At 44.2% G+C, this 27,926-nt stretch overlaps 1 protein-coding gene across 2 annotated transcripts in view; it reads right to left on the bottom strand.

Moving 5' to 3' along the window:
• The window catches only part of MXI1 (MAX interactor 1, dimerization protein), a 57,974-nt gene that overhangs the window by 19,055 nt on the left and 10,993 nt on the right, over nt 1–27,926 (bottom strand). For both annotated transcript variants that reach the window (XM_049809880.1, XM_049809881.1), the window contains exons 2-3: nt 27,475–27,607; nt 11,025–11,054 (exon numbers count right to left, since the gene is read on the bottom strand). In XM_049809880.1, coding sequence (XP_049665837.1) covers nt 11,025–11,054; nt 27,475–27,607 — 163 coding nt within the window. The remainder of the gene's footprint in view (nt 1–11,024; nt 11,055–27,474; nt 27,608–27,926) is intronic.

The raw sequence follows: 27,926 nt of genomic DNA, 5'->3' as shown, positions 1-27,926 counted from the left end.
TGCATGTTTTCCTTAAGTATATGACACCAGCTATAAGATTTCTCTTCTTCTCTCCCTTTGCAATCCCTTCACTGAAATGCATCCCCATATATGCTTTTTCCAGTGAACACCAAGCCTGTAAGCTGCTTTTCCAAGCCAAGAAAAGTTTAAAAGAGGTCACGCCACAGAGAGCAGGCTCTGCACATTTCCTAAGAGGGTCATATTACGTAGAATATCCACCGGAGACAAAGCGTTCCCATCCGGTTTCCCACTTCTTCTGGTATCAAAGTTGCTTTTCTGGTAGGTGAAGTGGCAAACACATGCACTGGGAAAAGGAAAGATGATTTTTTTTTTTTTTCTCCTATTTGCTTATCTCGGTCAAAATTCCTCAGCATACTTCTAGAGTCTAACAGAGCGATTCTTGCTATGAAAGCTGATTACTATATTCAGCATTTGGGACTCTCCCCTTCACACACACAGAGGCACTCAACTTTGGATGGCTTTTTTTCTCCCCTAGAACAACACTGAAATAGTTTTCTTCTTAGTTAGACATTAGGAAAAACTTTCTAGTGGTAACAATGGTTAATCAGGGCAATAAGTTGCACTGCCTCCCTAGGCAATCCTGCTGTCAAAGGCTTTTAAGGCCATCCTAGATCGGCACCCATCAGAAAAGGTTTAGATAGAGCTTATCCTGCCTTGGGGCAAGGGGACAAACCAAATGAGCGCTGTAGGTCCCTCTCAGCCCCATCTTTGACAGCTTCACAAAACACCACATAAGTTTGAAGAGTGCACCTTCTTGCCCCCCTTTAGGCACAGGGCCAGAGCCAGCTGCAGGGGCAGCGTGCCGAGTCTCTGGAAAGCGAAGGGAAATTTTGCCTCTCTGAGCTACAACCCTGGTGAAAGAGCAAAAGATTTGCTCCGGAGTGGCAGCTGTAGCTGCTGCATGCAGCTGGAAAAGGGCACTAATGCCACGTGTGTGTGCGCAGGTAGGCAAAGTAAAACGGAGGATCCTGAGGCATCTGCAAGGTACAGTTTCCACTAGCAGAATGAGACAATCCCCTGGAGGAAAGGACAGGAGCAAAGCAAACAACAGGAGAGGTTGCACAGAAAAGGAACCCCCACCCCAAGCTGCTGAAACCAGTTACACCCCAGTCATCCCAGTGAGCTTCTCTGTATGCAGTTATGCAGCTGCAAACATGGAAAAGAGCAGCCAACTCTGAGAAGCGCCAGGATCCAGTCTATGAGAAACACTGAAAACAAACACAGATCAAAGGGAAACACCAAGCTGTATACACAGCTGGGGCTGTCTTCCCCTGTTAAAAAGAGATGGGCACATAGATTTTAACTGCAAGCTCTTTGTGTGTGCTTGCACGTAACTGTGTGCATCTGTGCAAATGTGAGTACTCGCCCCACATTTGACCTCTTGACATTACCGAAGCGTAGCTCATGAATGGTATTTTCCTAGCTGTATGGAAGATTCCCATACACCTGGGCAAAATCTGACTGGGCAACCCACAACTCAACCCACTCCAGGGAACAAGGCCAAATAGGTGGGAATGAAAGACAGACATGGGAGATACAAAGCAACACCTTTTTAGCCTCTGATTTCTACAATAAACCTGTTACACCGGCTCCCCCTTTCAGAATAACTTATTTCAAGAATTTCACTGAGTTTCCAGAAGGAGCAGAACACGTCTCATCTAAGGGCTGGACTTTGGCCATGTGGAATTACAGTGAACTACCCTAAGTGTTCAACAGGCTGTGTCTTTAAGTAGCACTGGAAAGTCCTTCCTGGGAGGAAAATGTGGAGGACATCACCCAGAACTTCCGGGGAGAGCCAGGGCAATCCCTCCTCCAGCTCCGAGTGGAGAGAGCAGAGGAACACACAGCAGTAGCAGATGGAAATGCTGGCAGCTGCCTGTTCTTAGGTCCTGAGACACTCTTGGCTGACCAGGCTCTTCTTCAAGACTAGGGACAGCCACAGTGAGCTCCTCAGCACTGATCTCACCTCTGAACCCTCCTGTTCTGTTCCTTTTCTCTCCTGGGCTGCTCACAGGGAGATCTACCCATACACAAATAAGCAGCAAAATCAAGCCTAGCATCAACTTCCTTTTCCTTTCCACATACCCCCTCTGATGGGTGCGTGGCTTTGCCAGCCTTCACCCTCGTAGAAGGGTCCTTGCCCTTTCTCTACAAACAAATACACTCAATGATTCACATGAAGAGCAGTGTGTATCAAATGCCTTCCTTTCGTTGTTGCATTATTCACTATCCTGGACAGTAAGCTGTTTGGTACAGGAACCCTTGGCACTCTCTCCAAATGACTAGGCATAACTACAGCACTGTAGAGACAACTAGGGAGGAGCAACAACTGCCCAAGTGAAGGAGCAAGTATCCATCTGAGAGTCATTAAGACGCGTGCTTCTAAACGATTCGATGCTTTTAGACATTCCACCCTAGCTCAGCAACCAGCCAACTCTAGAGATAGCAGCCTGCACTTGACTTTATAAGCATGACTAAGTTTTGTGCAGCTGTTTACTACCTACCATGATAAAAACCACACCCTTATGAACTGTTATCAGCCTGCACCATGCGTGAACCCACCGACACCATTCACAGAGTCTATTTCTATGAAAGTAACAGTGCATTTCAAGCTCACGTCCTGTTTCCACTGGAGGTTTCAGTGCGTAAGCTTTTTTATCAATTTCTGTAATGCCTCCTTCTTTCTCTCAGCCCCTCCTGGACAGAAACCCTTGTAAACACAGTTAGAAGATCACTGTGTAACTGTTACATTCCCTTTCCTGCCTCACCTTCTGCAAGCTGAATATGCTCATTTGCGAAATCTCCCATTCATGGCAACCCCTTGTTCATCTTGAGTCTTAAGGTGCTCTACTTAAACTCCTGGGCAAAAAAATAAGAGCAAAAAGCATCCATCCTTTGAAAAAGCTTTTCATTTTTCCCTAAATAAGTCATGTTGCTTTATGAATGAACTCTCAAAGGTAAATAATTAACAGGTGAGAGGGACAGAAAATCTTATTACACAGCTAATGGGAAGTGATGCTTAGGCAGCAGTGTACACATAAAGGATACCTTCAAAAGACAGCCCTTAATTTTTTTTAATGGAACATAGGGCAGAAGACCTGACTCATCCCATTGCTGTGGAATTCAGGGATTCCTCTGCATTCCTCCAGACTTGAACAAATCCAAAACCTTTATATGAGATTCAGCCTGCATCAGACAGACTCAAGTGCCACCTCTAAAAAAGGCACAAATTTGAACTCCCAAGGCACAGAGAAAGGGAAGCAGTTAGATAGATGACACCATCTACTGCTATGTTCTGCCATGGCCCTGACTTAGCCCTGTCCACGTTACCCGGTGGTTTCATGGGAGGAGAATTCCTGACCCTTGGTTGCACATTGCCTATTTAATTGTTTTATGGTTGTCATATGCATTGTTTGGGAGGAAACCTGCCTGGTCTGTTTGCCCACAGCTATGCAAACTGCTTGGGGCGACCAGCACCATTTGCAGCCAGGCAACAACCACAGCAACTGTGAGAGGAAGCCGTTTGCTTCCATTTCTCAGACAAGGCTACGAATGCCTGTTACACACTTGTACTACCCACTGCAGCACCCAAAACAAGGAGCTAGACCATACTGCACCAAGCCTCACCAGCCACCCACAGCAGCAAAGGTAGCTTCACTTTGTGCCCCTCTCCTCTTCAGATGGGAGGAGGAGCATCATGCAGCACCTCCTGGCCCTGGGCAACACTTACAGGGAGGACACTAAGGGGAACACAAGGAGTGAGCATGAAGTTTTGAAGGAAGCAGAGATGGGACAGGGGAAACTTTTGTCAAGAAGAGAAAAAGCAGGCAACTGGCTGGAGATGTGGATCAATGAAGCAAAGGACTGGGTCAATGCAAACTTGTTCCCACATACCCATTACTCCAGGCACTGGATCCATGTGTGTTTCTGCTCCTCATCTGTTAAATGGGAGTATCTGACTCTTCCCACCACGCACTGGCATAACACAAGGTTATAGGTTCCTAAAGTTGTTGATACTTTGGTAAAAATGGGTCACATACAGAAAGGAGAATGAGAAAGTTTCTTGCCTACATTTCCTATCCCATGCTGAATTTCCTTTGGTTATCTCAAGTCTGCATAGGCTATGTTGCTATAGTACCCTCAATACACATACCAGATATAGATATAGATCAGCACACACAACTACAGCTTCTGTCCCAAGAGTACAAAGTCCTGAAACTTGTAGTTAACAGGTAATCTCTCTCAAAAATTATATTCCTGTTACCTCATCTTCTCTAAGGCAGGAACTCCCCAAGTAGCTTTTAGCTAGTAATGCTTTCAGGTCCATGAGCAACATTAGTCACTTAACAAGAAAAGATTTTACATCAGAATTTCTGGCTCTCAGCACTTCCAACAGCACCACAGGAAAAAAAAAAAAAAAAAAAAAAAAAAAAAAAAGCCTGTGAAGTCCCCAGAGATGCATTTGGGAGGTACAGGGCCCTGTCATGACTGAAAACTGAGCCAGGAAAGCTGAATGTTTGACTTCCTACCTAGGGCCAGATTCTTCCCCAGTTGAAGTTCACTGATTACAGAAGGGATTTGCCCAGTCTTTGTTTTTTTCAGGACAGCCATAAACATACAGAACTGGAGAGGGTTCAGCCTGAAAGAAAATTGTGGCAACACACCCAAGTAGAAATTCGAGGATGGCAGTTTGGGAAGAGATTCAAGAACCAAAGCTGGCAATGATGCATTCCAAATCAGATACCATCTAAGTAGGTAGGACTGCTTTCATTACACATCCACAGCAGCTACCACACCCCTTCCTGGCTCCCTGAAAGCAGTAAATAACCAGTAACGCACCATTTGATACCTCTTCTGTACACTGCTCTGGAAATCTTAAGTACAAGATGCTGAATGCAAGAACTCAGCCAGTAAGTGGGGATACCTGACTCCAGAGCATGTTTCTTTCTAAGATGGGGTTTCCTCTAAAGTCTCCCTTCTGGGAAGCAAGACAGTGAAAGGATTCTCAGCATCAGACCATTATGGCAAGGCCAAGTAGAATGCGCTGACAGTTCTTTCTACACTATGGGAGGAAAACACATCAGAAAGTGTCCCTAAAACACATCTTAGTTGAGAACGGCTTTGTGATAAACATCTGTTTCTGAAAACTGGCTTGTAACAGTGATTTTATCGTGCAACATTCTTGAAACAAAACCATTTTGCTTTGCGACAGTTTATCCAAAATAGTAGTACTGTTCTTTTTACTCCTCTTTCTCCAGCCACTATTGGTTTCATAAGGGAGGTGCAGAGATCTGGGAACAAAAAGGAAGGCAGGCACGGATTCATTCTTCACTGCATCACTTTGAATAATAATAATAAAAAAATTATATTGAACCTAAAAATTCCAATACAAGCAGTACTAAAGGACTTCCAACAAAATGAGGATCATTTTGTTTCCTTTGAATTTTGGCATGGAGACTAACCATCCCTTTTCAGCAGCTTTACTCAAGAGTTTAAAATGTTCTGCTGCCCAGCCAATGTGAAACAAAGCCTTTTGCAGACTTTCAATTGTAAGTGAATCAAAACACTGCTTCTGCACAAGTAGGCACTTCACAGGAACAAGTGTGGTGGTCAGCCAAAGAGACCAGATCACAGTTTTACAACATCTGACTGGTGAGCTCCCAGAGCAATGCAAAGAAATAACCACAATATAGCAAAAGGCAGACTGACACTAAACAATTACAACTGACCCTAAACATATCCAGAAAGAACATCTGACCGATAGCCTTACTCCACAAACTACAGACTTCACTCTCTCCAGGTAAAACAAAATCGGGCACAGCAGTGTAATAAGTTATCCGGATCTCCTAAACTAGAGGAACATGCTTCAGCTCTGCCAAAAATTGTTAGTCCCAGCTGAAAACGGAGGCATCTGTCATCCAAGCGACAGAGTTGAAGACAGCTAGCTACTTCCAGCTCTTGTTCCATACTGGCCATGGAGACAGGAGGGTTTAGCTACAGTTTCCACAAGGAGCAAGCTGGATCAGCGCATGCTCTGACCTTTGGATGTGGCAAAGAAAGATGCATGCTCAGCTGTGCTGGATGTGGTTTGACTGCTGCAGGGAACATCACAGGTTCCCAGTTTTATTAATGAGGAAAACAATATGTACTGTCAACATTTGCTACATGAAGTTAACATGAAAACAAAGCCCACTCCAGAGAACAAATGAAATTTACTGGATTAGTTTCTTGTTCCAGCTCTCCTGATAAATAGCACTGAACTCAACACCACATTGATTAGTTGGTTCAAGACAAACACTGATCAGATTGCCTTGGCAAGTATATATAGCACTACAAAAGCACAATCATCCATGTCTATTCAGAGTAGCAAGAATTCACTATACTTTCATTTCCCTTTCCTCTATCTTTCCCAGTCTAGACAGCATGTCTGCACTATTTAAATGCCCTACGTTAAATGCTTTCCCCTTCTTCTCTTGCATTTTGCCAACAGACACCCTCAAGCCCCTGTTCTAAAGAAACAGAACCGAACTGTGCAATTTCTGCAGAGCCTCAGAAAGCCCCACATTTCAGTGCAACCTGACCCAGGTCATGGTTTTCTCCTTAACATTCAGTAGGGTTTTTCCTTTATCTCATCTGCTACCTCAAATATGCAACCCAGCATAACAGTCAGCTCTGTGTGTGAAACTGTTTTGGAGAAACACTCTGCAATAACAGTCTCTCCTGTTAAAGAGAGAATGGGTGGGGAATCACAGACATTAGACGGGGGGGGGGGGGGGGGGAATGATCCTGGTAAGAATCAGAAAGGCTCGATCATTGCAATGTGTTTGTCTTCTTCACTTTGTTTCTGATCATCTCAAAAGCTATCAGAGAGAAAGGATCTTGCACCACTGCACTCTGTACTTTTACACGAATCACAACTCTTTAGCAACTTGGTTTAGAAGTTTTATCTCCTTTAGACTTTGTCCTTTTTAATTTTAAATGAGGTATTTTTGCAGAGCCATGAATCACGCGAGATCTTCAGAAAATTCTAATTTCAGTGATTCTCCCAAGGTCTCTTTCACTCCTCGGATCTATCTTTTGTTTGAATTAAATTATTGTTACCATAAGAAAAATCTGCCCTAATAACTCATTCTTTACCCAGTTACTCAGGTTTGTTTTCCTTCCTTCTGTTGTATTACAATGCAATAATCACCAAAACCAAATAGAACAATCTAGGATATACAGAAAAACTTTTTTTGTTTGTTTTTGGTTTTTTGGGTTTTTTTTAAAATCTGATCAATAGCTTTACAAACATCTTGTTCTATCAGGAGACGTAACTTTTATGACAGACACCACCACCTTGTTGGTCTACCAGAACTGCCACTTCACAGGGCAGCAGGAAAGTCATCTCAGTGCCGCATACCTTCTCTTGATACCACACTGACCACATCCTTCCAAAACTGGCATGTGTCTAAAATGTTCAGACAATGGTTAATTCTGCTATCTGTATAACACACCATTTAACTTAAGCCTGAATTTTATTTATTATCCTCGTTTGAGAAAATACTACATTAGCAAAGTTCATCTTTCAGTCACTTGCTTTATCATGTTTTCTTTTTAGAAAATGATGGGGTGTTGCTTACAAATCAGTTTTTTGGTAGGCGTGTTTAAGGACTAAAAAATATTGTTTTAGTTACGCCTTGCAGAAGATGAGAAGCAGAATACTGGTTTCTTGTTTAAATGCAAGCTATGACTCATCCTGGTCAGAGATAAACTGAAACACATACCCATTAAATAAAAAACACAAACAATTTTCCAACATGAGGATTAATGACAGATAATAACTATAAATTAACTTTAATCTTCTACAAATCAAAGCCCCTTATATAAATGTCACTGCAATCTTTTCAGATAAAAAAACCCCAACAAACCCAAATCAAAGCAGAAAGAGAAGTCACTTAAATATTACAGCTAATATATGGTACCAAATCAAATAGCTCCTTAGCGGAACCACTGGAGCGTTCATGAAATATTTCAAGACTACAAAAAGGAGTGGAGCTTAAAACATGATTTTTTAAATATATTTTTAGTTACTTTTCCACATCTAAGGGATATAAGATTCTTAATCCTGATACATTGAAACATCATCAGCTCTGCAATATTCAGTCCAAGTTAAATTGTATATTCAAAAAGGAGGAGGAGACCATTTTGTTTTTCTAGTATTCTCTTGCTACTGCTTGAAAGAAAACTCTGTGTAATTGTTGAATGGGTTAAAAGAAAATTTAACTGAATATAAGAAGGCTGCTGTTCACAGACAAGAGGCGAAAAAACCAGAGTCAGAGACCTAATAGTGGACAATTTTGAAAATTACAGTGTGTGTCAATAACGGAGATAACAGTGAGATTCAAAAGGAATAATCGCAAATAATAGGGAAAATGAGCACCTGCCAGCCACAAAGCCATTAGTATCAGGGCTTTTATCTTTGCAACAGTTAAGTCTGGAGACACTGACAAACTTAACGACACAGCAAATAAAACAGGGTAAATATCTACTGGGAAGCTATCCCCTTTCACTCAGAAAACACTGCTGTGGAGTTTGAAAATAAATGCCTCCAGTATGGAACTCACTGTCCAAATCTTTGGTAACAAACGTGGCAAACCCAGCACAGCCACTACAAGGTCTAGCTTGGTTTGCAGATGTGCATAGCTAACCATGCCATAGCATCTGCATTAAGGGACAGACAATCCCAAACCACAAGCAGTGGGCTTCTGACCAAAGATGCTAGATACAGGAGTTGCCTGTACAGACCACCCAATGTGATCAAATGTGTGTCCTTCCCAGAAGGGTGAAAACCAAGGCTTTATAAAACCATGTCTGAGACACAGACCTGGAATACAGTGCCTCGGAATGGGAAGCCCTGGAGGAAAGACCTTGCTGAGAAGGCTGATGGTTAGCAGTCTTCAGCCTGGAGCAGGGTGGGGGGGAGGGGGAACGGGACGGGACACGACACTAGGGAACATAACTGAGACAGAAGGAGAGGAAGAGAGAAAGATGTTATTACACCAACTGGGAATGGGAAGACAAATTCTGCAGCAAGTAAACAGCTTGTCAACATTCAGAAAAAGGTGGTATAAGGGGAAGCACAGGTAATAATACTCCTCTTACTAGTAACATGTATAACAAAGTGCTGGACAGTAGTCAATCCTCATGATAACCCCACCCTAGGTAGTATTACTGTCCTCAGTTAAAGACAGGGAATCAAGGCAAAAACTTCCTCAACTCACACAGATAGCTGGTATCAGGCACATCCTAAGCCCATCAATACTTGCCAGTCCTTAGCTGGACAGTAAGTATGGAACACTAGCTGCTGAGATCTCACCCACAGAGAGTTTGAAGTTTCACTGCCTGCCCCACAAGCCTGAGGGCAGAAAAAGTTGGTCACATATCCATACAAACTTAGCCAATGTGAGAGGACCAGGCTGGTACAGGGAAAGATGGAGACAGCTCTGCTCTAAAGCTGTACTGAGGGCAAGCAGCATTTGCAGTAACAATTAGATATGCAAATAAGCACACTGAAAATTAGTGACGGTTTACTGTTGTCATGGAGAAAAAAGCACCCTCCATTCTGGGTCAGACCCAAGCACTGCATTTTCTTTCCCTCATTGGTAAATAAAACTGTAGAGAACACTGGAAAAACCAGGAGCCAACACTTCTCAACATAGCTCAACATGGGACTGGAAAGGTTGAGACTCAGCGGTGAGGACAAGAGAGCAACACAACCGAAATAAAAAACCTCCCTGCATCAACCCAGAAAGACAGGACCATGACAGCTCTGTAACCCTCAAAGCTACCAGGAGGCAGAAGCACAGCCTGGAAGAAAACACCCACACCATGCAAAGGCCAAGCTGCTTCCCAGTACTGCTGCTGCTGGGGGAGGCAGATGTGGGGGAAACTGAAGGCAATGTGATGCACGAGGTACTCAGCTCCGATTCCCTTGAAGCTATATGGGAAGATCTTGTCTGAATGGAAATACACACTTGGTTCGAAGCCTCTGTGTATCTTTGGCCATCCTTATAGGATTCCCATCCCTTGTTAAATGATGGCTGCTAAGAGGGAAGAGGAGGCAATCAACCTATTTAGACTCAGCTTTCCCACCCTGGGGGTTTCTTCATACGAGCAGCTGGCCAGAGCACTGCCTTTGTTCCAACAGCTAAAAAAACCCCACAGACACCCCCCCTCAGTCCCCCTAAAATCCAACAGAAGAGCCAAGATAAGTTTATAATGGGAACTCTGACACAACCTTAACTATAGCATCCTGAATGGAAGGCGATAATCTGATCTGTGTGTGAACTAGCTCCCCTTGTCTCAATAGTATTTATCTTACTTTAACTCCTCTTACAAAAGGGTTGAGTCATATAACAGAGCTAGCCAAGTAACAAAACTGCAAGGCTTGCTAAAACTTCAGATTCAAGGATAAACAGGCACAATCCTAAAACAGGTTAGAAGACAGAGTCTCCACAGGAGCACTGGTAGCCAGACCTCCAAGCCTCTGGACAACTGTATTTCCTTCTGCACTGCAGAGATTATCACAGCCCAGTGGAGGAGTGGGAGGGAGAGGGTGTAGAGCACAGGGTTCTGCCCTTCAGATCATGGTAACAAGTATTACCCAGGGCCCAAGAAACCTGATCCCGTAGCAACCTCATGTACAGAAAGTGCCCCAATCAGATTTCACTGTGTCAGGAGAAGAACAGTATTTACTCTGCATACAGATTAGTCACAAAACTGGGTCACTTCTTGCCTTTTCAGAGAGAGGAAGAAAACCCAACCAAAAACAAGGCTGCTTTTTCAGATCCTTTTTGTCTACCCCCCCCCCCCCCCCCGCCCCCGACTTTTAAAACTACGTGATGCAGTGTGGTCATTCACAGCTGTCTAAGCTGATCAAACGGCACCTGCATGTGTAAGGTTAAAGCACATTACACTCACTAGGCTTGCATTTCTTAGAATTCAGCTCATTAGCTACTTACCGGTTCTTTTCTAGTTCGTTGTGCGTAGACCTGGAAGATAAACAAAAATTTGGATTAGCCACCTTTGACCTCTCAGCACCAAAGTTCAATCACTGCAAGCTGTACACATCCCCACTGGCATATCACAGTGTAAAGCCAACCAACTACATACATTAAAATCTATAGCTATAACCTCAGCCTCCCTGACAACAAGAGATTCCTCCCCTCCTAAGTCTGTATTTACCTGCTACATGCAAAGCTGGTAGTCTTACCGGTGCTACAGAAAACGTTCCCTAGAGACTTAAATGCACACAAAATCCCAAAGAGAGGCAATGATTGGAACAGGGCACCAGAGTCAGCCATTTCCAGTTGACTACTGGCTCTGCCACCAACTCATTACAGTACTGCAGTTACGTTTCTTTGTGCTTTAGTTTCTCCATCCACCCTGTAAAAATATTGGTATCATCTGCTAACACAGGAGCTCATGGAGTATTAATTTATGCACAAACACATGGGAACCTTCCAGCAGAATTGGCTCAGTAAGGACAACCCCTGGAGCCCTTTAGCGGTCACATGCCAGATTTAGCAAACTTAGTAAAACTCCAGATATGGCCAGCATTTGGGCATGAAACAGGATGGCCAGTACTGCTATGTTTGCAAACATCAGCGGCGCTGAGTAGCACTTTTAGGATGCCTGGAAACCCCTCAGGGGTTGAAACAGCACCACCACAGCACTAGCTTGCAGCGAAGCAAGTGACCCATGAAGTGGCACTGTGACCATTTGACAAAGGAGGGGGCTTTGTCTTTATACCTGCCCGCCACACCAAGCATGCTGCCAGCACTCCCCAATTGAGAGCTCGCAGCTTGAAAATGAGACCAACTAGAAACAAAAGGAAAACAGGCAAGCTCATTCTCCTTGCCTCTGTGGTGACAGCAAGAGTGGCAAAAAAAGCTTAAATCCTTTCAGGATTTCTAATCTAACGATGTTACTAGTAACCCAGGTAAGGTTGTTGCGGATTATTTAAAAAGGATAGCCATTTATCCAACACTTCTCTTTAACAGAAGGTCACCTTAAAATAAGAGTAAAAGGAGCCCAAGAGCTTAATAAAAAGGATCTATTTTCTGTAATTTGGCATCACATTTCTTCCGGAGCTCTGAGAAGATTATCCTCTATCCCCCATCTGGAGAATCCCACAGAGAATTCTACAATCAGGGAACTGAATGGAGGATGTGCTCCAAGGGAAACCCTGTCATAATTAAATGCTTCTCCAAAAAAAGAGAGGAGGAGCACTTAACAGGTGTTAGAACCCCATTGAAGATGACGAATAAAGCACGGATGTTTGCAAAAAAACAGGGTAAATAAGTCTTAGCTAGCTGTAGCCGAGAGCTGTGGGTGGCCAAAGGAAAAACAAAACATTACTGTATGTCTGTGCAAGGTACCCTGCGCAGTAGGATATGGGATACCCTAAAGGCAAGGCACACTATAGCCAAACTCCTAAAGCTGGGGAAACTTCCAAAGCAAATCCTTCCATCCCGAAAAGAGGGGACTGCTTAAGTCTGGTTCCCAGAAATCAGAGACATGAACATAATATTTAGTCCAGAAAATCTCCCAAATCAAACCCATATCCCCCACAGAATCTGAACCAGCAAAATCTATTTGTCTAGGCAACCCAGATACAAATTAACCCACCATGGCTGAGCTGAGGCCCTTTAAAACCACTGCCTGTATGTTCTTTGGAACATGCTTATTGTTCTTATTTACTGTATGTTCCTGCAGGAGACTTTGCACTCTGCTTGGGTATGACATTAGCAGTTATAAAGATACGCAATGGCTTGAATTCCTGTATTATATCGAGCCAATTATCAAGGCCAGCACTGAAAGAACAAAGTTTGGCCCACTGCTGTGAACAAAATTAAAACAGCAGGTTCTCCCTACTCCTCTCACACAGGAGACTCTTTATTACCTATCTGCCTTCTGATGAACAAGACAACTGAGAGGGGTCACAGGCTTTTCACCAAGTCAGGAAATTTATGCTGTGACTTTTAACTGTATCAGTGGCAAGGAAAAAAACAAGCCCCCCCCAACTTTCCCACTGAAGCTGAATGCAAAGGAAAGAATCTCAGGAATGCTGAATGAATCCTATGGGGATGTTACTTCTCTTACCTGCCTATGCTTTGTTTAGTCTTACTGGGGACATCTGGAAAAGTTTTAATTTTTCCTTTCATCCAAATTTAGAAAAAAAACCTGGCACTGCTTTCCACTACCACCACTAACTTATTTTCTGTGCCAGTTTCCCTTTGCTTGGACAACAGATACAGAAAAGCCCCTCTCTCTTCTATTCATAATTCATTTCATTTTCTGTAGCTCCTGATCTAGAGATTAATTTTTTCCCCTCATCTTGGGGCTGCACATGTTACTAAGATTTATTTGGAGTTAAACAAGGACAGTGCTGTCAGTGAAGTGGAAAAAAGTACAGGAACCTCTGTTGACACTTCAGAAAAAAAAAAAATCTTTTAAGTAGGCACAGAAACAAATGTAACTGTACCTCTTTAACTGAGCTGGTCTTATCATCAGCTGAGAACCTAGAGAGTATAACCACACTGAAATCAAAGCTCCATCCTTATATATCATCACCAGCTTTTTGATGGGTACAGGATGCACACCACAGCTGTAAACTACTGCAGCACTCTGGGAACATTTCAGGGTTACTTGTAACACTGCCCTTACAGCAGCAAGGAACCTGTGCGTTCAGTATGATGTTGCTTTGTTGCTCTTGATAGTCAGTCACAGACTGTGTCACCCAGTGAAATAAGGACACCACTGTTGAGCAGGGACCACAAACCAGAGGAGCTCACATCCCCACTGTCAGGCGGACAGGGCAAGCAGGACCTTGCCACCACCTGCAAAGCTGAAACCACAGCCATGCAGGTACGGACATGTTCAGAGACGAAAACAAAAGCCCAAGCACACGTACCAGCACTGCTCAAAACCTCAGCTGCTATTTAAAAGTAGCTGAAGCATAAACTGTCTGCAGGGCTCTCATTTAAAAGTCAGGTTTCTACAGCAGTCAGTTCTCTAACAATAAGTTTAGAACACCCAAGCTGATAATTACCCCTAAAAACTGAAGGAATGTTACAGAAGGAAGAGGATCCTGCTGACTACATTTTGAAACAGCATGGGAAAAGATCAAGAAAGAGTTTTAGTAGCTTAACATAAAGGAGCCAAGCAAACAACAACAAAACCAGCAGAGCAGTCCCCATCAAGATTTTAAAGAACAAAAAGCTGAAAGAGGAGAAACTGAAGTTTATCCCTCTCTACCCCAGATACCTGAAACTGCATACAAAATAGGAAGAAACAGGGAAGCAACAACTGTCAGTAACTCTAATTTAAGGTCAGATGCAACAATCTTTTTGCACCAGTTACTGTGATTCTACCTGCAACCTTGCTATCCAACACTGCAACAAGGTGTTGCTGAAACATTAAGCTACACTGAATTCCCCCAGTGAATGAGACATTGTAAATAATTTGTCACTTTATCCCATTTTCTTTATTTAAAGAAAACCTGTCCTACCACGGCAGAGGCAGCCAAACTTTCCCTGAGCACAGGTAAGCCAACAAAACAAACTGCGTCAGGGAGGAACAAGCTTTAAAGAGCACTGAATTCATTTGTCATCGGATTTTTTACTGAGATTAAAATCACAAAGCTGCCACATGACATTAAACACAGCTGACCTTTCTGGTTTACACATTTAATATTGATAAATAGCCCAACAAATGCATTTGCAGCACATCTGCATTTTGGTTTGACTTCTTAGTGAGGTAACTATTTTCTATTGGGAAAACACAGCAATCAAGAGTCCTTGTCCCACGCAATACACAGATGGCATTTAGACCCGATGACCCTGCCATCTCCTTGTACCTGGTTACCCTCCTGTCTGTATCTGGCACCAGCCAGGACTCCAAGAGCTAGAGCTCCATCTCCATCACAACAGAGATACAGGTGGCTCAAGAGATGCTGCTGGCCATATACTACTGCTAGGTAAAGGGTGTGTGTGTGTGTGTGTGTGTGTGTGTAAAAAAGACCTCTTCCAATACATGTCCTTAAACAGCAAGAACATCCACCCACAGACTGGTTTCTGTCTTACTTCACTCAGGTTCAGCCACCTCTGCTGCTTATGCACATACAATGTTACTCTTCTTCATTTTACAGACCTTTCTCCCCTTCTGGCTCTGTTGACACCCATTCACTTGGCCACCAAATTCCCCTGCAGGAAACACCTTCTTTCATTCCCCAAGCCAAGATCAACCACCCTTCTGGAACCAGTGAACTACACTACTGCTCTCTCTTTCATGCAAGTTCTTCCTCAGAAACTACTCCTATTGGAAGCCAAATGACAAAATGAAACAAATGAGGATGAAGGGTCATCAACAGCTTTTTTTAATTTTAAAACCACCAGTGTCCACAGAACAAAACTTACTGGCTGAAGAACCCCAGTGTTTTGCCAGGGTTTCAAGCAGCAGTAGATCAACACCATAAGTAGTCTATGAAACCAACTGCACAAGCCATAGTCTGGGAATTTTACGGAGAAGCTCCACCAGTAGCAGCAGCGCGTAAGGCTTTCAGCCCAATGGTAAAATTTTGGCTGCACAAGAGTCAAATCTTCCTGCCCAGATGGAGATGCTCAAGGGCTGAGTTTCTCAGGGAGTTGTGAACCCACCTCACCTCTGGGAGGCCCAGGAGCCTAGCTCTTGGAGGGCTGCACAGGAGCCTTGGGAACACAGCAGCTTATGGAACTCAACATTGCCAAGAGCTCCTTCAGCGAGGAGCGGGGTGCAGATGAACAGAAGATGGCATAGCTGGAGCAGAAGTCCTTCTGCTGCTGTCCTTAAGCCCTTTGCAAGTATCAGCCTCAAGTCTAACAAGAGACTCACCTCATCCTTGCATATCAGCAAATCTAACAAAACATTTCCTTCCAAGTAATACTAGAGACAAAAGTTATCTTAGTCATTACTATCCCTGATCCCCCTACACTGTATGGCCTCAAGGTCCAGACTAAATGCTTCTCCATGAGGAGCTGAAGTGAGGAGACAGAACAGACTGTTTCACCTTCTCACTGACGTCAACGGAGATGCACCAGATTAACCTAGCCCCAAACTCTGACTAGTTTTTTCTGTCACTCTTAAATGAACATGGTATCAGATTCCTCCCAAGGCTCTGATCAAAGCTGTTTTCCCAGGATCAAGGCAGACCCCTTCCAAAGTTCACATTCTCCGTCTCCAACAGAGAAGGGGACACAGATGTACTGGCATCTGTTCATGTTTGTTCATCTTTGGAAAAGGAGAAATGGCCCCACAGTCTGTTTTCAGCTCAACAAGGGAAAGAGAGCTCCTTTGTGCCGTTCACAACTGCAGAAAGTCACCTACCCCTGGGTTTCTACACAGTATCCTGAAAGCTTCCTGCAACACTCAGTCAAAAACAACTTTAAAAGGTACACTGCACACATCCCTTGAAGAAGTAAATTACTTCAAAGCCACCTACAGTATTTACACAGCCACTCTCAGTTTGCTACCTGCTTCTCATAATCATTATTTTTGTTTGCAACACTTCAGAAATTAACTCCTCCCTAACACTTTTTATGCAGTGGGGACAACACCAACACAGAGAAATTCTAAATTATTTTCCCAAGGCCACACAAGAAGCCTGTGGCAGAGCAGGGTGCTTAACTTGGGTTCCCTGATCCCCAGGATAAGTCTTGGATCAGTGGGTTGCTGTTCTCAGGCATCCCAAAGAGACATGTAACAAGGACATTTGTGCTATCCGATTCTTGGGTCAAAGACAAAAAAATGACATCATCATTGTAAGCTGCAAGTAGGAAAGTGAAAAAAAAAAACCCCACCCCAAACCAACCAACAACAACCCAAACCTAAACCAGCCCTCATGTCTTGCCCACTGTCTGCCAAGTGAGCCAGCCCTATTCTTAGAGTAAAAGTAGTATCAGTTTACCAATAAAACTCATCCAACAGACACATCAGGCATAACCCTCAGGTGGAGAAGGAACTGCAGCCACAGTCCCAAACAAAGCACTCTGTTCTGTTGGTGCATGTTCTGCTTTTTCAGCACAAGGGAGGAAAGAACAGGAAGACAGCTCCTCCTTGCTGAGCACCACAAGTCTCTCCCAGTCCCAGAGCTGGGCTCCCCCAAAGCAAAGCAACACCCCTTTAAGCAGCACAAGGTGGCACTCTGCAGGGGAAGGGTTTTCCAAGCCAGGCCACACAACAGCAAGAAAGTTGTTTTGCATCCAGTGCTGCAATCTGGGGTCAGCAAAGAAGTCCCCAGCCGGCTTCCCTCCCCTCTGTATAGGCTGGGAGCAAGTGTTCTGGTGTGGGCCCTCTCCTGTACCACCTGAGATGCTATGTGCAGAGGCTGGTCCTAGTCCCAAGTGCTAAGGGAAAACTGCCACATCTCATACACTCCCTCACGCAGGGCCCTGCACAGCCAAGAGGAACTGGGTTTGCTGAACAAGCAGCTATTCAATATTTTGTTTTCCCCTCATTGTTCAACACGTGGCCTCAAGCCAAGCCTTGCTCTGAATACAGAACCGGTGGTTTCCTTGCAGGCTTTTCAACAGGCTCATCGAGAGCAGCAGCTAGGCAGTTCACAAGCACATTTACTGTCAAGCATCCTTGCTTACCAAATTGGAAACTAAGAAACAGGGAAATCAGAGTTGCAGGTTCTCATTCCTCTGAGTGCCTCTATGAAGACCCCCAAGGGTCAGGTTTCCTGGGCCACTTTAAGTGTTCAAAGCACAGCTCCCACTGGTGCCCCCTGTGGCTGTGCAGCTTAGTTCCCAGGCTCATGTCTTGGAAAAAAATCACAATATGAGGAATAGACTATTTGGGGGTCTCCTACGACAGGCTGGACTGAAAGGGACTTGCTGAATGTACACAGGACTGCTGACAGGGGCCAGAAGTGAAGCGAGTTCTCCAATGTGCTATTCACTGCTCCATTTGTCTGCCTTCTAACTTCTGTGACAAGTGAGCAAACACCCTACAGAAACCATCTCCTTCCCTTCCCAGCCCACAGTTAACCACATCAGAAGGGGCTCATGCACACAGATCAGACACAAAGGCTGACTGTGTTCATTTCAAGAGGTATCTTAGCCATTTCAGTAGAGAAACCCTAGCCTACCTCCCTTGGACATACAGCAGCCAACATCTTCTGTGATTTAGGTCTTGGCCAGGTAGATTCTCACAGGTCAGGAAAAAGTATATTCTTTGCTTTCACCAAGGCAAGATTCCCGTCTATGATTCATGATGCAAGGGAGTTTGAGCTTCTTGTGGACAGATTCTTGCCTCTTTTTTTAATACATTGACAAAACCATGTTTTACATGACCTGGTGACGAGAAATGTCAGATGGCTTCACCACGGTACCTCCAAGCTCCTCAATGAAGAAAGAAGAGCATGGCACAGAATGAGGACTGCAAAATACAGGCACTTCCTCACACTAATGTCAGGTGTGCACTGTCCCCCAGGTCTCTCCCAAGTGCTACTTGGGAAGGACAACCTCCCTACAAAATCATCATAACCAGACCATTCAAAGCAAAATGAATTATTTAAGTAGAATGAGGCACAGACTTCATCCATCCGCTGCTAACACCTTAATATCTCTGCTAACGAAATTTTCTCTGTTGAATATTCAAGTGCATTACAGAGCAGGGTAAGGCCTGACACCACAGAGAGCTCTATGTGGTCCCTGGCCCGCTGACTTCCAGCAGGTATACAGTCAGGGACTCGGTCTCTTCCAAGGTCCCACCAGAACCAGTATCATAACTGCTGGTACCTGCATGGCAGAGAGATTGCAGTGGTTCACAGAAAGAGAATAAAGGCACAGGAGGCAATTTTCAAATCCACCTAGAAAACTTAGGAACCTAAGTCTCATCTTCTTTCAAACAGCCACAAGCTCCAAAACACCGATTCTGCTTCCTGAAAACAGAATTAGAAAAGTGCACGCATTACCCCAATGTACAGATGGTGGGAACCATGTAACGTACAGATGGTAGGACCCATGTAGGTCATCTGACGTGCCCAGATCTTGCAGCCTTTCAGCAGCAGACTCAGGAAACGATCCAAGGGCCCAGCATGCCAGCCCCTTTGCCCTATACCATGCTTCTTCCCACACATAACATTACCCTTTCAAGGAAGATGGTCATATCCAGAAATAGCCTTAGCAATGTCATCTGCAGAGCAACAGTCTGTTTGGGGAACATGTATTTCTCTGCAACACGCATCTTCTGACCTAAAGAAACTGCCTTCAGATGCATTGGGGAAAATGAGGCTTTTTGAGTAAATGCCACCTGACTGAAACGCACTTTGTTTGAAAAGAAACTGATGGCATTTGTATGGCTGTGGGCCAGGCCAGACTTTCTTCACTTCTATTTAGACTTGTTAGTTATCTCTCATGTTACAACTATATTGCCACAATACTGTGCATGGAGATGAAGGGAGGGGAAATATACTTGAAAATCCATTAAACATCACTGTTAGCTACACATTGTATTAGGGAAAGTGAGGCACAAAGACTTACACAGGCTGTAACAATATCAGGAAGAGAACCCAGATGTCCTGATCTCTGGGGTCATATTGTCAACAGGGACATACTCACATAGCATCTGGGAGATCCATGAAAAAGGAAGGCTGAGAAAAACAGAAGAGCTGTGATTTCTTCTGTTCTTACAGTTCTGGCTTACAAGTAGCAGCAACTAACATGAAGGCAGCGAGGTGGCTACCTCCCACTGCTCCCAGATGGCCAAGCTACTTGTGAAACAGTTCACAAACTGCTGCAGTTTGTAGCCTAATTGTCAAAGGCAAACCAGAACTGGTGCCACGTTACCTTACCATACCTATACATTGCTTTACGGCTGCCCAAGCACCTGGACGATGACCACTGGAGTAATAGTCTCAACAGCAATCACAATGTCATCTGTCCCTTAACTTCTCCCTTCTTGATGGTATAACAGATGGAAGGAGATAAATGAGAATTGTTCAGAAAATAATCGACTTATTTATGCAGAGGAACTTTAATCAATACTGAGGCAAAAGAACTGCTCTCAGTCCACATGCCTGCTTGTCACAGAGCAAGCAGCAAAGTATAAACAAGTAATTAAGATAATGCTGGAAATCATCTAGGCTCCTTCAAACTGGATTCATAAAGAAACAGAACTGAAGTGAAATCACTTTCATATCAGAGAATGGAAGTACAGTAGGGAACGCAGAAATGAGACATGGGAATATATCCAGCAGGATGGAAAAAGCAGGCCTGTTCCCTCTGAGCTGATCAACAAGGCAGTGTCTCACAGAGAAGAGATGCAGGCAAAGGCTAGCCAAGTGCACAGCCCCAGAGACCCACAGTCTCTGATCAAGAGAGCCCAAAATAGTCAACAAAATCAAATCCTATCTTTGTTGGTTCAAAGGGGGTAGGGAGTAGGAGCAAACACTCTTAAGATGAGAACAAACAGAAGCCAGTCTTTGAATTTGGACAGAAGTTTGTCAGGAGGGATCAGGAGATGATCAACAGCAGGAACAGCAGCAAGACAATTAACTCAGCAGCAGGACATGGACTGGTCTGTTTGGGTCAGAAAGAAATTTGAAAGCTCAACCAGGAGCGAGAAAGGAAAACGTCAGTCTTACCTACAAACAGGGGAGCAGATGGAAACAATGCTACAGGTAACAACCAATTCACTGTCAAGCAAAGGATTGGGTCAGGTTAAACAAAAGCATGAAGGATAAATCCCTGCATGTGTTGTGGGTGAGGCACTACACAGAGAAGATACAAAAAGGACACAAATGTGGCAAGAGGGGAAAAAAAACCCCACACAAACACCTGACAAAGAATACTACTTAAACCAGGGAACTGACTGTACACTGAATATAGTGGGAAGAGAAAATGAGGGAATTCCAGGAACAGATGACCAGGTTTGGCCCAAATATCCTCCCTACCATCCCAGGGCACCAAATCTCTCTAGGAGTCAGGGTGAACAACCTTCACATTTCAAAAGACCCCAAACACCGAAATCTGAAGTTTCTTGTCACTGTGCCAGCACTGCTATCAGTGATACAAATCAGCCCACGGCAGTTGCAGCACAGCTCTACCTGGGTAGAGTGCTGCAACATGAACAGCATGAGCCCTGACTAACAGTCCCATTGCTGCAAAACAGCACGCTCCTGCAGAGGCTTCCCCAAATCTGGAGGACAAAGGGATCATGAGCCTTCAGCCACAGAGAGTGACAATTCATGGCAAACAGATGCTGTAGCAGTGAATTACAGCTACGTTGCAGGTAACATCAACAACTGGACCTGCTTCTAGTTTACACAAAGGCCTCTTTGCACAACTCAGACTACAAATTAAATTTTACACCTACTGAAGCTATCAAAGTATAAATTCAGCCCAAAATCACGGGTTTCTGCATAGACTCCCTGCCACACAGATCTCCCTATGCATGGCTATATTACTAATACAAAAAGGAAAGCATGAACTGCAGCTCTGCAGGATCTTCTCACTTGGAGGGCCATAAAATAAACAGGGTGACAAAGGGGAACACAGCGGGTTCCCCCATGGAAACTGCTACATCAGCCCTAGCACTTTTGGAGGCCTCATTTCTCACTAGGGAGTGGAGTTTATGCTTCTCATGGCATTTTCTGGGTTCACACTCACTTTCTGTATTTTGCCTGGTAACCTGCCAGTTGTACTGCAAAGCCAAGCATCACTGAAAAGACACTGCATACCAAACGTCACCTACATGGGGTAATTATTTTTCTTTCCCCCAAATCGTTGGCAGGATCTCAGCTTCTGATGTAGATCAGCAGAGACAAGGAAAGGCACAACTTAGTGCCATCAGGTTCAGAAACTCCAGCATCACTACAACTTGCTTGCCTGCACTTGCAGACTGCATTGGGGCAAATTACATCAAATTGGCAGATGGGATGTGCTGAGGCTGAACTGAGCTATTTGAGTAGACCACTACCTGCCAACCTGCCCCGATCAACTGTACTCCAGTACAAACCTACAGAAGACAGTGGGATTTCAACAAGGGGTGATTCCACCTCTCTTGTGTGGACCAGCAATCCATTTTCCCAGTCTAACACTCAAACTGTCATTACGCTTTCTCAAAAAGAAGTCATGCTCACATTTAAGTATAGTCAATACTGCTGGCCAGTCCCTCTCAACATCCCTAACAGAGAAGCAATCCTTAACAGCTCAGCCTTGTCCAGTTTTCCTTTCCTGAAAAATTAACTAGCATATTTATGTATACTCTCAACTGGAAGGCAAGATCCCATCTCCAACTATTTCTAGACAAAATTTCAACAGCAGCATGAAGATTCCAGATAGTAATCACACTGTTTGTACATTATCAAGATGTGGCATAAATCAAAACATGGCACAGCAAATCTCATCCATTCTCTGTTTTACACATGTGGATTTGTACTCTATGAAGCAAAGCCAAGTCCTGAGCCAAGAATAGAGCTCCCTGGCACTACAAGGCTTGAGACAGAAAGCAGTCTCTATCCCCAGCATATTACACAAGGGCCAGATTCTAACCCACCTACACACAGAGAATCAAAACTCAACTCCCACTAGCTGTGGAGTAAGGTGTGATCCAGTGCAAGTGCAAGTGGCTAAAAAAAAAAACACCACCACAAGCAAATAAACAAAGTAGCATCCAGAAAGAAATAACAACTGAGAGAGGCTAGGAAGCAGCAAAGCTGTCAACAAAAAGCTCAGAGACCAGCTCTCTGGGACGTGAAGAAAGGGGTAGGGGCTTTGTGCAGAAAAGTGGGCCAACACGGGCTGACATGGCGATTTGCTCTTTCAGGAATTTCCTACACAAGACAGACAAACCACTCAGGCCCCAGCACCTCCCCTCCCCCAATAAAATCAGAATTACAGCACTGTCCTAACTCCAGAGGCTGTAGGAAGGACTGAAAATTACCAGGTACTCAGTCATCAGCACAATGTGGGGGGCAGTGAGCCTCCTCTGACAGCAAAGATAGAATATATTTAAAACTGCGTTTAAGCAAGTGTTCACCAACCCCCCTACTCCTCCCCTACACAGTGAGGTACAGCTGCACAGCACTGCTGTTCTGGTAAATCAGGCTTTCTTCTGCACCAGACAGCCAAGGCTGACTTGCAGCTATGCATGCCACATCCTTTCAGCTTCTGCACCTGTGAACCTGTGGCACATGAAGCCATCACCTGAGGCACATGAGGTACTTAATGCACACCTACCTGCCCCCCACAATCCTTGCTCAGGGACACTGTGAGCAAATTAAGCTTAAAGCCAAGAGTACCTGAGGGTTTCAATAGTACACCTGCCATCCTTGCCCTCAAAAAACAGCTTCAAAGGTTATGAGAGTGGAGGGCTACAGAGAAGATTCAGAACAAAACCAAGTGATGGGATTTAGAAGTGCAAGGAAAAAAGTTCCAAATGGGGCAGAAGAGAGAGCAACAGAGAAAATGAGGAGCTGCATCACTAGAATAGCCAGAAGGGTAAAGAAACCCAGACACACAGATTTTCAAGACACCATGTCCAAAATGCCTTACCATACCCACTACAGCTGCTGATTCCAAGCACTGCAGGCAACCTGCTACCGGACTGTAGATGTCTGAAAGGCCCTTGGGAAGCAGCCTCAGACACAAGGGAGGATAATGGGAAGAGAGGAAAATGAAAGGAAAAAGAAACTGGACAGAGATCAAACCCTCCCCCATAGAACTGAGCAATAGATTCTTTGAGTGCCCTTAACAACATGGGCCTCCCGGGAGAGCTGAAGGCTCCTAGCGCCACTGGGAGGGTGCTTGGCATTTCCCCAGGATCAGACCAAAAATAATGGGCTTTTCTACATGCCTGAGAGTCTAAATAAAAACAAAACACAAATGACAATCTAATATTGTAACATAATTTCAGATTCCGTTATAAATCTTAACTTCATTAAACTGATTGTATTATGGGGGGGTGGGGGGGGGATCATTTAGCATCCCTGCTGTTTATTTTATTTCCTGCTGACACAATGATTTAAATTGATTAAAAAGTCTTCTCAATTATTTTTCAAAATGTAAAAATATCAAACCAGTCTAATCCTAACTAACTACAATGAGCCTTTCAAATAACTGGGTCTATTTACAACTGCATATGTAGGGTCCGTAAAAGCAGTTTCTAGCGACATCGAATGCATGTTAACATACCCACAGAACTGTACTCCCAGCACAGACTACTTCACTCCTCTGGTGAGTTTTTAGAACTCAGCTTCTGTCCCAGAAACGCTTTCAGAAGGAACGAACATGAAATAAGTAATACTGTATGTTACAATAAATCTCTGCAAATTTTTCATCCCAGTCCAAAAACCAGGCAAAACTTTTGTCAAGAGCAAATTTTAAAAAGAGCAAAATTAATTTCTAATATAATACAGGTTGGATAATTGATTTGCGCGGTTTTTGGCTTTTAGCTATGTGTTAAATGGGATTTTTTTCAAAAAAGTTTCCTCTTTATTTTGAGTTTATTACTAACTCCAGGTCACAATGACTGTGATTCTCCACATATTTCTGCAGGTGGGTAATTTTCAGTACCTAACTGTCCCTGGCTAAAGCAAGACTGCATATTTTTAAATATATTCAGGTTTTAACTCACAGTGTGCAACACTAGGTCTTTAAAATACCCATGCAAAACACTACGCATACACATGGATAACGTCCCAAGGATTGCAGAGGGGAACCCCCTGCAGCAATCTGCATGCTGTCAGTTGCACAACTGACATGAAGGAAGAGAGAACTTGAGCCAAAACATCCTCCTTTAAAAATGCATCATGTAAATCAGAAGTAACGAAGCAATGTTTTCTCTCTTATCTGCACACCCCTGTTTGGGGTAGAAAAAAATTATTTTGCTGGCACTGGGAGACCATTGTAGTTCTACAAGGTTTGCTCCACCATTGGCATCCAGAGCTGGGCTGCCTGTTCCTCAGAACTTTCTGGGTGTTTGTGCCATGACAATACAGAGCCTGTTGGGAAGAAATAGCTGTCATGTCTGGGCTGCAAATGCTGAAGGGTAATACTTGGATTTAAACTATGAATTAAAGACCATCCAGGCTCTGTAAATACCCTGTGCCACATAATCAGGGATTATTTGGTTCAATAAACACCAGTAACAATGCACGTGTCAATTTCTAAAAGTGTGTAAATAAAGGAAAAAAAAAAAAAAAAAAAGAAACCCTGTGCTTTGCCAAAGTTGCTTGAGACACATTTTTACAGGAGGCTTTTAAATGACAAGATCTGCACGAGATCTAAATGCGTGATTTCTCTACACTAATTAAACACCTTGAGACAAAAGTAATCTAAGAAAATCTCTTGTCCACACACGCAACGTTAGTTTTGCCCCTCATCAAGGACTTGATATTTAATTCAAAGTCCATTCAAACTCCAGGAGACAGAACTTGAATTGTCCCTTTGATTTTAACAGGAAAGGATGATACAGAGCCTTCCTTAAACAAGGCTGATGCTATACTCGGCGTCATACAAAACACACTGCAGCGAATTTGGAGGCACCCTGAACTTCACAGTTGTCACTTCCCGGCACTGCAGCCATCTGGAAGGCCTGCCATCTCCTACAGCAAGTGCAAGCTGCTACGACTTGTGCTAAAAGAAACTTCCATTTCCAACTGTGCGTATAAGGTCTGAGCTCCCCAAAAGACCTGCTCTGGTCTCTGCCTGGAGCAGACCTGATGCTGGTCACTCCCTGAAGCCGAAACAAACATGGGAGGCAACATGCTGGGTAACACTGTCACTCCAATGATTCAATTTGGCCTCAGTACTTCTTGTATAATGAAGGTTTTAAGTAAGACTAGAAAGTATCTTTTCTGCTTCTCTGTTGCCTTTCCCCTCCACATCAATATGTTCAGCCTGTCATGCTAGAACGGCCCAGCGGGCTGGTCTCAGCACAGAAAGATGCCCATGAGAGCTGTGCCTGGGGGGTCTGTGCCAGCAGGGCACACTGAGCACCCAGGCCCCAGGGACGGTGAGTGCTCTGCATCCCTCTCTAGCCTACAGGCTGCTGGATTCAGTGCTAAGGAGCTCCTGAGGGGGATGTGCTTCCAGCCCTCCTCTGGAGAAGGGCAGGTTGCCATGACAAAGGCCTTTGAGAGAAAGAGGTGTGGGATGGAAAAATAGTATGTGAGAAACCTGGAGGGGAAAAATACAGATCTCAATTCAGCATTTGCCATCATTTCCCAACACAAAGTCACTGGGATTTGGGACTTTGGTTCATGGGAAACAGTAAAGGGCTACAACTGCCCTAAAATGGGGAGAGGCTAGATGAAGGAGGGAAGCAAATGCAAAAATGCAGCATACAAAGAGCTCAGGATATGCTGATCCTGATGAAGAAAACTTCCCCACAGCCAGGTGTCCTAACATCACTTCAAACTATCTTTATTATCAAATGCTGCCAAAGCAGAATCACTTCAAGCAAAGGCACCTTTCCCCTAGGCCTTTACAGGTCCTTCCCAATGGCCTTAAGAAAGCTTTAATCACCTGAGCCACCTGCCACCATTTTACGGATTGTATAGGCCTTGCTGCAGTAAAAGAAAGCTTGCAATTGCCTTTTCAAAATTATACTTTATCCTTCTAAAGCTTCTCTATCCCAGAAGGTCTCAACAAGGTCTGAACAATTCTACAGAAGGGAGCAAAGGAAAACAAAAAGAACAGGAACAAGAGGGGAGAGGCAGATCCTACCACAGCACCAAGTGATAGGCTTAATCCTGTTGTCTGTCTAAATTCAAGAAACCAAGAAATGTGGCATTGCATAATAAGAGAAATGTCAAAAATGTGGAGTTTTACAATTACCAAGCAATCAGAAAGCTGGGAAATCCCACTGCCCTGAAAGGCAGACTGAAAGACAGCTTCGTTTTCCTGAACTGAATTTTTAACACATTGTACAGAGCAGCCAGTCATCTCCCTCTCTCCCATTTGTTGTAGGGGATCCATTTCAAAACATCATTTCCTTGCTTCAAATTATGCCTGTCATTACAATCCCAAAGCACCCAGGCTGCACGCATGCTATCCCTTAAAAGCAGTGACTTCTGGGTTGGAAAGACATCAGCTGTATATAATGGGAATAGCTATTGCCTACGTCCTCCCTAAACCCTATGAACAGATCTCCCTATTCCCCTTCCCTCTGCAGCATCTGAGCCTTGGCACAGAGTCAGCTGGCAGTGCCACTTCAGATACAGCTCCCCTGTGTCCCCTCTGCTCTCAGCGCTATGGATCCAGAATGGATGCTGTACTTGTGTGTCTCAGCTCTGAATCCCCCTGTGCTCAGGCTCTTCCCATTCTCCCCACGGAGTAAGTTTCTCTCCTCTGCCTCCAGCTCTTCTCCAGCTTCACCCTCCTGGCCAGCCCTGCACCCCACGCTTTCCTGTCTGCATCATACCTGTTGGCAATACTTGCATTGCTGCCACTGCCGCTGTGTTTCCTTGCCCGGCTCAGCCTCCGTGTTGGCTTTGGGTCTTGTAGTCCAGGACTTGGAACTGAGGGGAAGGTCGAGGCATAGCCATGTTCGCACTCTGCATAAGAATCAACAGGCAGGGCATAAAAAAAGAAAGAAAAGGGTCATTAAAAAAAAAAAAAAAAGGAAAAGAAAAAAAAAGAAGTCAGCAGGCAGGCCTCACCACTAACCCGTCAGCCTAGCTGGGGAGGCCCTTAACCATTAACAGCTCAGGGGAAATGACTGATGATGTATTCAGAGGGAAGTGGACTGGGAGGTGGAGAAAAGAGAGGAAGGGGAGTGTAAAGGCTCTGCCAACCTTGGAGGAAGGACACCACCACTCAAACACCTGAAAACATCAAAAGAAAACATGACAGTGCAGAGAGCGCCTCGTCTCT

This window comes from Accipiter gentilis, chromosome 9, assembly GCF_929443795.1.
Source record: "Accipiter gentilis chromosome 9, bAccGen1.1, whole genome shotgun sequence".
Classification (NCBI taxonomy): Eukaryota; Metazoa; Chordata; class Aves; order Accipitriformes; family Accipitridae; genus Astur; species Astur gentilis.
Note: the sequence above shows the minus strand (reverse complement) of the source record. Positions and strands in the feature narration are given on the sequence as shown.